General features: G+C 32.7%; 1 protein-coding gene across 1 annotated transcript; it reads right to left on the reverse strand.

The window, feature by feature from the left end:
- Positions 1-289: 289 nt before the first annotated feature.
- Positions 290-9,236, reverse strand: LOC103022710 (protein B4). Its single transcript, XM_007235360.3, has 5 exons — positions 9,073-9,236; positions 3,321-3,595; positions 2,014-2,113; positions 1,884-1,930; positions 290-739 (listed from the first exon to the last, which is right to left on the reverse strand). The coding sequence occupies exons 1-5, from the start codon at positions 9,158-9,160 to the stop codon at positions 380-382; spliced, it is 870 nt and encodes a 289-aa protein (XP_007235422.2). The 5' UTR covers positions 9,161-9,236; the 3' UTR covers positions 290-379.
- Positions 9,237-11,462: the final 2,226 nt, after the last annotated feature.

Below are 11,462 nucleotides of genomic sequence, written 5' to 3' on the forward strand. Positions count from 1 at the left end.
GGCAAAAACTAAACAAAATATATGCAAATTAAGACAAATGTATGTATATTAAGCAAAAGAAATTATAAAATAAAAAGTCACTGTTTTTGGAAACAAGATTCAGAATAATGAAGCCAAGTTACTAAAAATAAAGGTACAAATTCTAAAAAAAAAAAAAAGAATGTAAGATAATTATCCCTAAAATAAGAAAAATAATCTAACACTTAGATTTACTGCCTTAAATTCAGTAAATTTTACTTGCTAAGATTTAGTTTTTTGCAGTGCAAGAAATGAGCAAACACTCCAGAAATTTAAGTACAAAAAGCTTTTATTTGAGATTAAATTATACAGTAAAGTGCAAAAAAGAAGAAAGAAAAGTTAAAACCATCAGTCACTCGTCTCATTTCTCAGCTGCTTTCCTTCCTTTTCTCCCAGTGGCTTTCTGACCTTCTTTTCCTTCCTCTCCTCCATCACTCGCTTTCTGACCCGCCTTCTTCCCTTTCTTCCCGGCCACCGCCGCCTCGGTTTCCTCCGTCGCTCCTTCCTCTGCTTTCTGAGCTCCTTTCTTCCCTCCCTTCTTCTGCGTGGGTTTATCAGACTCCGCCTCCTCGCTCTTGGTGGTTTTTGAGGGTTTCTGGGCTTTGGGTTTGGGCTCCTCACCGGCAGCAGCGCTGCTGCTGTTCTGTTTGGCCTTGGGCTTCTTAGCTGGAGCTACTTTTGAAGCTGAGGCGTCTTTCTTAGTCTTCTTGGGTTTCTCCCCCTGCAGGAGAAGCAGGAAGTGATGTAAGATCAGCAGAAGAACTGAACAAACTGAACAAAATCACTCAGAAAAACAAGATTCTGTAAAATTTACACAGGTTCTTTTAATACTTTGGAAGTTGCAGTGGTGCCAATCACTCAAATCCACAGTAAAAAGAGGGAAATAAGTTATCATTGAGAAATTTAAGAAATGCCCAATTTCAGATGCTTCAATACATTCACACTAGATCACAAATTTAAATCATTGAAAAGTCCCTTTATTTCAATAATTTAGCTCAAAATGTGAAACCTATTCTATACAATCCATTTTAAGAGTCTGATTATAAAGCTTAGACAATTAAACCCAAAAAACAGTGTCTGCTAAAAGCGCTAATTGGTTTTATATAACCAAATTTCAGTGTGGGTAGTGTGCCAAGTCCTGCTGGAAAATGAAATCTGCATTTTCATAAAAGTTATCAGTAGAGGAAAGCATGAAGTGCTGTAAGATTTTCTGGGAAAACAAAACAATGGAAGCATGAGGTGCTGTGCCTCTGCTGACAACTTTAATGGAGATGTGGATTTCATTTTCCAGCACTACTGGCAGCCTTTGAATTAAACTTTGCTGTGGTACACCATATCAATTGTTTGGTGCAATCGATTTGCAACACCTTAGCAACCACCTAAGATACCCCAGCAATGGCTTAGCAGCCACCCAACATCAAGGCAATGTTTGAGAAGGACCCTACAGTACAGATCATTACATTACATTTGGCAGACGCTTTTGTCCAAAGCGACTTACAATAGTCAAGTACAATGTAAAATAAGTTTCAAGGTAAAACATCTTTGGATAGGGATAAAAGGAGGTCAAAGGGGAATAATAGGATAGAGGAGTGAAGGAGGGGAAGAAGGAAATGAGGTTAGAAGTAGTTAGTGTGTTAGAGGTGTTAGGAGAGTAAGTGCTCTTTGAAGAGCTCTGTCTTCAGGAGTTTCTTAAAGATAGCAATCTTATAAGATCATGCTTATAAGAGTCTGTTACCACTTTAACCACCACCCTAAATAAATGAACTGTACTTTAGATATTAAAAGTTAAACTGTGGGTAAACTTCCAATACTATAAATTCAGTACACAAGTACTGAAGCCATAGTGTAGTTAGCCCTGAACTTACCTCAGCAGCAGACTTGGCCTTCTTTGTAGACTTTCCCTTCTCAGCACCTGAAATAGAATAGAAAGTCAGTCAAATCTGAATATTTACACATTTATAGCAATGAAAACCAATTCAAGGCCTGAATTCATACCTCCATCTTTAGCTTTGCCTTTTCCAACATTAGGGTTAGCGTTCTCTTTAGCCTCCTTGGTCTTGGGTGGTTTAGCATCTTTGGGCTTCCTTACTGCAAGCTGAAGATGAAGAGGTTAATGATTAAATAAAATAAAATTCATTGGGTGTGCAGATTAAAACATACAGCAGTATCAGTACAACATTGTTGCCAGTGATTCTGTATCTACTGTAACTGTAGATTAACCCTTAAGTAATGTCTTAACTAGTGTTTTAATCAGTTGAGACATTAAACAATTAAGTTTTCTGCTGGAAATAATGAATTGGGACATGGGTTAAGACATTTGACATTGCTGATTAAGGTCTTAATGAGTGTCAATTAATGATTAAGACATTCTATAGTAAGTACTGTTAACAAATGTACCCTTATAGTAAAGTATTACTGAAATAAGGAACCCAAAGGAGACTACTCATTCTGCTGCAGGACTAACTTGCACCTGAAAGGACTGAAGGACAACCTTCCACAAACCAATCAACCAATAAGAGTTAAATATAGTAAAATATTTAAGCAAATACAACTAAAAAGGTAAAAACATGCCTAATGTTTAGATGCCAAAACAAAAACCTAACTGGACTACAAAGGTGCAACAGAGCACTTTGGTTCAGGGTCCAGATTTTAGCTTTTTTTTTAGCCAATTTAGGATAATAAACCTGATAGCCACCATGATAAACCACAAATATACATCATTAAATCTCAAGACAAGTCAACAGTTGCAACTTTAGCTCAACCCAAATAAATCTACTTGCATTTGTCCATTCTACCAGCTTCCACCAGACAGAAAAACTCTGCACACTTCAATTAGTTTGGCTTCAATGACTCAATGATTACTTGCATGACATCAAGGCATATTTCAAGTTTATGCAGACGGCCTGCATTAGCCGGAGCCAGATACACTCAATTACACGCATTTGTGTTTTGTTTAATGGAGACTTGTTGTTTTTATTATAGAGTATTTGGGAATCGCCAAGGCTTTGCTTTGTTCAGCCCTTTATTTTACACCCAATTAACCATCAAAGCTCAATAATTCAACAGTAATCGAGAGACTGCCGCTGTATGGCTCACATAAAGGAAAAGTGTGGAGTAGGAGTTCATAACCAGAGCTATGAACACACTGAAGTCTATAACTAAACACTAAAACAAAGAAACCAAAAAAAGCTTTGGTGGCTCAAGAGCTCTTTGGGTGAGCTTGACCTCAGATCATAAAACCAGCACTTAAACTCAGTACAAACGCCATAAAAACCAAGAGCTGTGTTTGAGAAGACGTTTACCCGGAATCGGCCTTGAGCTCCAGTGGAAGTTGATTTCGCCGGTCGTACCAAAGCTCCAGACTCCAGGCCTTTAGCCAGAGCTTTACGAACCATCAACTTCAGCCTGGTCTCGTCCACAGTCGGGTGCTTTTCCTTGATGAAGGTTCGGATGGCCTGAGCAGAGACGCCCTTCCTGGAGTCCAGCTCCATCAGGGCTTCCTTCAGCATGTCCATGGTGGAGGGATGAGTCGGGACTTTTTTGGGGGCGGCAGCTTTGGTCGGCTCTGAAGAAACTTCTGGAAAAAGCAAAGAACCACATTTAGGGTTAAGAAAGAGTGTAAAACAAAGTTAAATTAAAGCGAAGTATAGTAGTAAGGAAGTACCTGAAGAGCTTTGAGCAATTGCATTAGACAAACTTAAAGCTAAACCAAGTGTTGCATCTGTTATAAGTTGCATTTAATATCCATGTACACAAAACTCAACAAGGTGTTAAGTACTTAAGCCAAAAAAAATTACTCAAGGAAAGAAAACCATAGTGTAGTTAAATCTGAACTTAAACATCTTTGAGCAATTCCATTGAAAACCCATGCCTTATCCATTGTGCCACACCAACCACAATTGTATAACACCATTTAGCTATTGAGCTACAGTGAGCCAACACATCATGTGACTGATACACCAATCAATAAGAGTCCATGGGCAAGACTCTAAACACTATATCGGCCCACCTTCGCAAGTCTTACAGGACTTACTTTAGTCAAATACAATAAAAATGTGAAAATTTAGTAAAATCTGGACCTTGAATTCCATTTTCAAGCACTAGATGTTGTAACCACTGGAAATTAAAACAATTGTTTGGTCAAGTAGCATCAAATCTAGCAAAAAACCCAAGTCAAGGACTTCAAATTTGGACCAATGCTTTAGAACCACTTGTTTCCATTAACCCACCATTTTTTATAGGACTTAAATGAGCTGAGGGCTTGAACACAATCAAAAATGGTAAAAAGCTTATATCTTAAACCTTAAAAATACTACAAATAAAAAGTAAAGGGTTTCTATGACAGTTTGGAAAGTTTTGCCAACTTTAAAATTGCTCTAATTCTTGTATGTTCAACTTGGCATTGATAATTAGCATTCTAGAATAGCAAGACTTAAAAGCTTTTGCTGCTTTAATTGTAAATCAACCACCAACACAAATCACACTTTTAACCAATTCTAGCTTTTTTGCTAAGCTAATTTAAGCTTTTCTGGAGAAAAAAAATTGCAAGAGCTACACAATTTAAGGTCCAAACTCTTTAGTTGCACATTTTAATGCAATTAAATGACTGATTGTTGACCAGAACATTGGGAAAGCCAAATTTAACATTAAACAGAAGACGTTTGGTAATTTATGACAGTGTAATTCTTGAGTTAATTTCAGCACCAAAGCTTAGTATCCTGTAAAAATGAATTTGCTCAAAGTTTTAGACCTTTAAAAAAAAAAAAAAAAAAAAAAAGTCTAAATTCTAGAAATAGCCACAACACACTAGACTACAAACCAAGCCCTGATCCTGCAGGCATTAGCTCCATTTTAGCCTAAATTAACCATATTAACCACCAGAACAAACAAAAGGGTCCCAATTAGCCAATAGCAGCATGTTAACAGCAAGACAATCTCCAGAGAGGCTGAGTGACCAATAAAATAACCCTTAAGCTCAAGCAGGACAATAAATCTGCTTTTAAACGGCTCTAAATCAAAGCTGAAGGCCATTTCTCTGGTTTGAAGAAACACCAGCATCTCCAATTGACTCTAAACAGCCATAAACTGCCTCCCAGTTCAAAGAGATCATGAATAAACATCCACTCAGTTCAACAGATCCACATTTACCCAGAGCAGAGCAGTAAAACAGTCCCAGGTGAGCCGTAAGACTCTCCAGTCCGGCTCAGAGACATTCCTCAACACCAAAACTGCTCAACTGTTGGACGCTATGCTAATACACAAGCAGCAAACTGAGGAAAAAAGGCTATAAAATGGAATATTTTCATTTTATTACACAATACATGAGTCAAGAAGTCAAGGGGCAGCACTGTACACACTAGAGCTAAGCATTCAATAATTACCAGTTCTGTTACAAAGTGGTAAAAACCTCAATTAGTGGTGTGCTAACTCATTGTATGCTACAATATCTCCAAATAAAATGTCAATTCATTTTGTTGCTGTATTTCTTTTTACTAAAAAGTAGTCATATAACCAAGAATAGCTATTGCAACAATGCTCTGAAATATTTTTATACGTCGCCCAGCTCTTGTAGAAACTTGAACAAGTCAATGTAAAAACATACCTGGCAACCGTTTGGGAATTAGATTAAAATGCTATAGCCAGTTGTTGCAATTTTAACACGCCAAATCAGATTTTCAACTCCCCCTTACATTGACAGCAGTAAAAGCAGCAGTACCAGTTAGCTAGCCAGCAGCTAACCAAGGCATATGAGCAAACCAACATCTAACAAAAAAAAAAAAAAAAAAAACCTAAATTAGCCACAAATTGCAGGTCTTACAAGTGAAGCGGCAAAAGACGCAATAGTTGGTTCTAAGTTTAGTCAAACAAATACCAGATTGAATTAGGCAGCTAGTTGTGATACCGAAATGATTAGCATGCTAGTTTTGTAGCAGTACAGTCATTTAGATTAAACTCTACCCTAGTACTTAGTACTACTTAAGCACCAAAAGTATGTAAAACATACTAATATACTAAAACTACAAAGTAACTAGCTGATTGCTAATCAATGCCTATGGGCAAACTAGCTTTTATTGTGGTGAATTTGATGCTAAACTAGCCCCCAAACTACAGGCCTCTTGCACGTGAAGCAGCAATAGATGCATTAGTAGCACTGTAAATTAAATATGCCAGCTAGTAGCCATTAGCTCAGAGCCTAGCATGCTAGCAACCAGCTCAAACTGTGCTATATTAGCAGTACCCTGTACTAGAATCTAGTAATCTGAAGAACTAAAACTAACAACCTATTTAACTGCAAAATATGTATTAAGCAAATGCTAAACACAGTAGCTAGCTGCTGACTAAAGCCTATGAGCAAACTAGCATCAAAATTTACCACAATAAAAGCTAAACTAGCCTCAAACTACCAGCCTCTTACACAGGAAGCAGCAATAAACTCCTTAATTTGTTCTAAATGTAATCAATAAACTACTGCAGACTGAATTATACAGCTAATCATGATCACAGGGCTTAGTATGCTAGTTAACTGCTAAAAACTGACTGCTAACTCATTAGCACAGCACTAGAGCAGAACTTTAAGACTAATGTGGGTACTTAACACTCAAATCACAAACCCATCAGATAAGTTAAATATACTCACCAGGCTACACCTAAAGTACTATCACATTTATTTTTTGTATATTACACAAATATTGATTTAAACCATCAGATGTGTTTTATATTTCAAAATAATATATTTAACTTTTTCACATCAAAATAATCACTATCAATAAAAAACTACACTACACCAATATCAATTTACAGATCAATATCAATCAGATTTGAGGTTGTAGGTCTACATTAAAATAATAACTCACAAATATTGATTTATACCCTCAGATTTTTGTTGCATTTCAAAATGTTTCATTATATCAGATTTTTGATTCTCTACATCAAAATAGTAACTAAAAAAATAAATAAAATAAAAATATATAATAATAATTATTATTATTATTATTATTATTATTATTATTATTATTATTATTATTATTATTATAATAATAATAATAATAATAATAATAATAATAATAATAATAATAATAATGTTCCACTTCAAATAATTACTAACTTTCACAAAAAAAAAAATTATATATATATATATTACACAAACATTGATTTATACTTTCAGATTTGTGGTTGTGTGTCAATATATTTTTCTTTATATTAAAAAAAAAAAATGTTTTCTTGAAATCTTAAACTTAAAAGTACCTAAAGTTACAAAAGCCTATGAGCAAACTAGCATCAACAAAAAGCTAAACTAGCTTCAAATTAGAGCTTTTACAAGAGGCCTGATTTTAATTTTAAATCAACACTACAGAATGAATTAACCAGCTAGTGGTCATTAGCCACAGGACGTAGCATGCTAGTAAACTGCACTATAGTATCAGTACTCAACTAGAGTAAAGCTTTAACCTAAAGAACCAAACTAATGTAGCATATCTCACCAAAATTACAAAACAAAAAACTGGATATAAAGTAAATATATTAATTACACCTAAAGTAGCAGATTTAACTAAGTCCCGAGCAAACTAGCATCTAAAAACACTACAAAAGCTAAACTAGCCTCAAACTACAGGCCTCTTACAAAGGAAGCAGCAATAAACTCATTACTAATTCTAAATTTAGTCAATAAAGCACTGCAAATCAAATTACCCAGCTAGTAGCCATTAGCTCAGAGATTAGCATGCTAGCAACCAGCTCAAACTGTGCTATTGTAGCAGTACTCTGTAAGTTACTAGTGTAGAGTTTAATCTAAAGATATAAAACTAACATGCAAATTATGTATTAAGCAAATGCTAAACATGCTAAACACTGTAGCTAGCTGTTGACTAAAGCCTATGAGCAAACTAGCATCAAAATTAACCATAATAAAAGCTAAACTAGCCTTAAACTACAGGCCTCCAAGGAAGGAAGCAGCAATAAACTCATTACTAATTCTAAATTTAGTCAATAAAAGCACTGCAAATTAAATTAGCCAGCTAGTAGCCATTACCTCAGAGCTTAGCATGCTAGCAACCACCTCAAACTGTGCTAATGTAGCAGTACTCAACTAGAGTAAAGTTTATTCTAAATAACTAAGACTAATGTAACCTATTTAACTGCAAATTATGTATTAAGCAAATACTAAACATGCTAAACACTGTAGCTAGCTGACTGCTAACCAAGGCCTGAGCAAACTAGCATCAAAATTTACCATAATAAAAGCAAAACCAGCCTCAAACTACAGGCCTCTTACAAAGGAAGCAGTAAAGCAGCAATAAACTCATTAATTAGGTCTAAACTTAACCAATAAAGTAGTGCAAATTAAATAAACCAGGGTTAGCATGCTAGTAAACTGCAATATTGTAGCATAATCAGTATTTTAGATTAAAATCTATTCTAGTACTAAGATTAATGTAGTCTATGTGAGGGCCAAAAAGGTACAAAACCATTGGACATTAAGTAAATTAGTATTAATTTACTAAAACTACAAAATCTTTAGCTAATTGTTAACCAAAGCCTGAGGAATCAAGCACCATAAAAACTACAATAAAAGCTAAACTATAAGTGAAGTAGAAACTAACTCTACTTTTGGGTCTAAACTTAATCAAATATTGCAGATTAAAAGTTTATAAACACTACAATAAAAGCTAAACTACATTAGCCAGAGTTAGCATGCTAACAAACTGCTCAAACTGCACTACTGTAGCAGTATTTTAGGTTAAAATCTACTATAGGACTAAGATTAATGTAAGTTAGTCTATTTAAGGGCCAAAAAAGGTACAAAACCATTGGACATTAAGTAGACATACTAATTTACTAAAACTACAAAGTACTTAGCTAATTGTTAACCAAGGCCTGAGCAAACACACACCATAAACACTACAATAAAAGCTGAACTATGAAGGAAGGAAAAACTAACTCAATATTTAGGTCTAAACTTAATCAAATATTGTAGATTAAAAGTTTATAAAAGTCAATATAATACTCCAGATAAACCTGAATTCCAGCACAAACATTTAAAATAAACCATCTAACCTGCTTCCGGTTCCTCAGCCTGGTTCCTCTCAGGACTCTGAGCTTTAGGAGAGAGGATCTTGGTCTCAGCTGCTTTCTTAGGAGCCATTTTTCTTAAAATGCTTTAAGATTTAAAACTTTAGCAACTGGAAAACAAATAAAACACTTCAGAGAGTTCTAAACTCAGCTTCTAAAACCGCTGTATTTATATCCAGAGACACACAGACTCACCTGAGACTCATTAGCTGACATCACAACCAATCAGCTAATCAGCCAATCAGCTAATCAGCCAATCAGCTAATCACTACACAGCAGCCAATCAGTGGACCAAGTTTAGCTCAGCCTCACAGCTCTGCTTTCTACAGGAGACCCTAAAGAAAAAAAAACCTGTTTTATTTCTCATTATTAAGAGCAATATGACCATATTTCAACTTTTTAACTTATTTCACAACTTATTTTCACAGGATCTTTACATATTATTACAAAAATATTGATTTATACCCTTTTAACCCTGATGTGTCAAAATAATATTATTTTATTCCAGACTTTTGATTTTCTACATCAAAATAATGACTTAAATTATTTTTTTGTATATTACACAAAAAAAAAATATTGATTTATACCATCAGAGTTTTGCTGTGCATCAAAATAACATTGTATTAAATCAGACTTTTAATTTTCTTCATTAATATTAAAAATATATACTACACCAGTATTGATTTATATCCTCAGATTAGTGGTTGTGTGTCAAAATAAAATTAATTCACCACAGACTTTTAATTTTCTACATGAAAATAATTACTTTCACAAAAATATATATTTATATTACTATAATTTATATAAATATTGATTTATACCCTGACATTTTTGTTGTGTTACAAAACTTTTTATTTTTAACATTAAAATAATTATTAACTTTCACAAAAAAAATGTTTTTTTATTACACAAATATAAATTTTTACCCTCTGATTTGTGGTTGTGTGTCAAAATAGTATTTTATTATTTCAGATTTTAAATTGTCTATATTAAAATAATTACTAACTTTTTCAAAGATATTTCTTTTAGTACACAAATATAGATTTTTGTTTTTTTTCAAAATAATATTTTATTATGTGAAATCTTTTTGATTTTCTACATCAAAATAATGACTAACTTTATCAATACAAAATAATACTACACCATTTTTAATTTACAGATCAATATTGATTTTACAGATTTGAGGTTGTAGGTCTACATTAAAATAATTAATAACTTTCATACAAATATCGATTTATACCCTCAGATTTTTGTTTTGTGTCAAAATAATATTTTATTATTTCAGACTTTTGATTTTCTACATCAAAATAATGACTTTCACATTTTTTTGTATATCACACAAAAAATATATTGATTTATATCCTCAAATATCTGTTGTGTTTCAAAATCTTATTTTATTATTTAAAACGTTTTATTTTCTACATCAAAATAATTAATAACAAAAATCAAAAAAAAATTTAATCACAAAAATCTTTCTTATATTACACAAATATTGATTTAAACCATCAGATTTTTATGTTTCAAAATAATATTTTATTATGTCAAAACCTTTTGATTTTCTACATCAAAATAACTACTAAATTGATCAATAAACAATATTTAATAATATATATTAATTTACAGATCAATATTGATTTTACAGATTTGAGGTTGTAGGTCTACATTAAAATAATTAATAACTTTCATACAAATATCGATTTATACCCTCAGATATTTGTTTTGTGTCAAAATAATATTTTATTATTTCAGATTTATATTTCTACATCAAAATAAGCACCCAATTGTTAAATTACCCAAATATTGATTTAAGTTTTTAAATATTTTAATATTTCCAACTTTAGATTTTCTGCATCAAATTAATGAATAACTTTCACAAAAAAATGTACTTATATTACACAAATATTGATTTATACCCTCAAATTTGTTTTTACATTTCAAAACTTTTGATTCTCTACATCAAAATAATTAGTAACTTTCACAAAAATATATATTTAGATGTTCTACATCAAATAATTACTAACTTTCACAAAAATATTAGTTATATTACACAAATATTGATTTATACTTTCAGATTTTGTCAAATCTGTTTGTCAAAATAATATTATTTTTCTTAAGATAAAAAATACCTGTTTTCTTGAAATCTTAAACTTATTATTATTGTGGGTGCATTTCAAAGTATGTATGTATTATTTGAACTTTAAATTTAGTATATTATAACTATAACTGACTGAATACAAACCAGACAGTTCTCCAAAATTATCTGAAATAAACTCTTTTTAAATAGACTTCCATTGAAAGTTAATAATGTTTATCTCTCTGCTGTAGAATTGAGCTGTTTTAGAGATACAGTGGCTGTTTTAATTGGGCAGCGACAA

The sequence above is a fragment of the Astyanax mexicanus genome, chromosome 1 (genome assembly GCF_023375975.1).
Source record: "Astyanax mexicanus isolate ESR-SI-001 chromosome 1, AstMex3_surface, whole genome shotgun sequence".
In the NCBI taxonomy this organism is placed as follows: Eukaryota; Metazoa; Chordata; class Actinopteri; order Characiformes; family Acestrorhamphidae; genus Astyanax; species Astyanax mexicanus.

Excerpts from the sequence above, each read along its gene's own strand:
- LOC103022710 (XM_007235360.3), bottom strand. The coding sequence starts at position 9,160 with ATGGCTCCTAAGAAAGCAGCTGAGACCAAGATCCTCTCTCCTAAAGCT. Across the intron at positions 2,114-3,320 it reads GAGCTCAAGGCCGATTCCGG|CTTGCAGTAAGGAAGCCCAA; the intron begins GTAAACGTCTTC and ends CTTCATCTTCAG. Across the intron at positions 740-1,883 it reads AGGCCAAGTCTGCTGCTGAG|GGGGAGAAACCCAAGAAGAC; the intron begins GTAAGTTCAGGG and ends CTTCTCCTGCAG.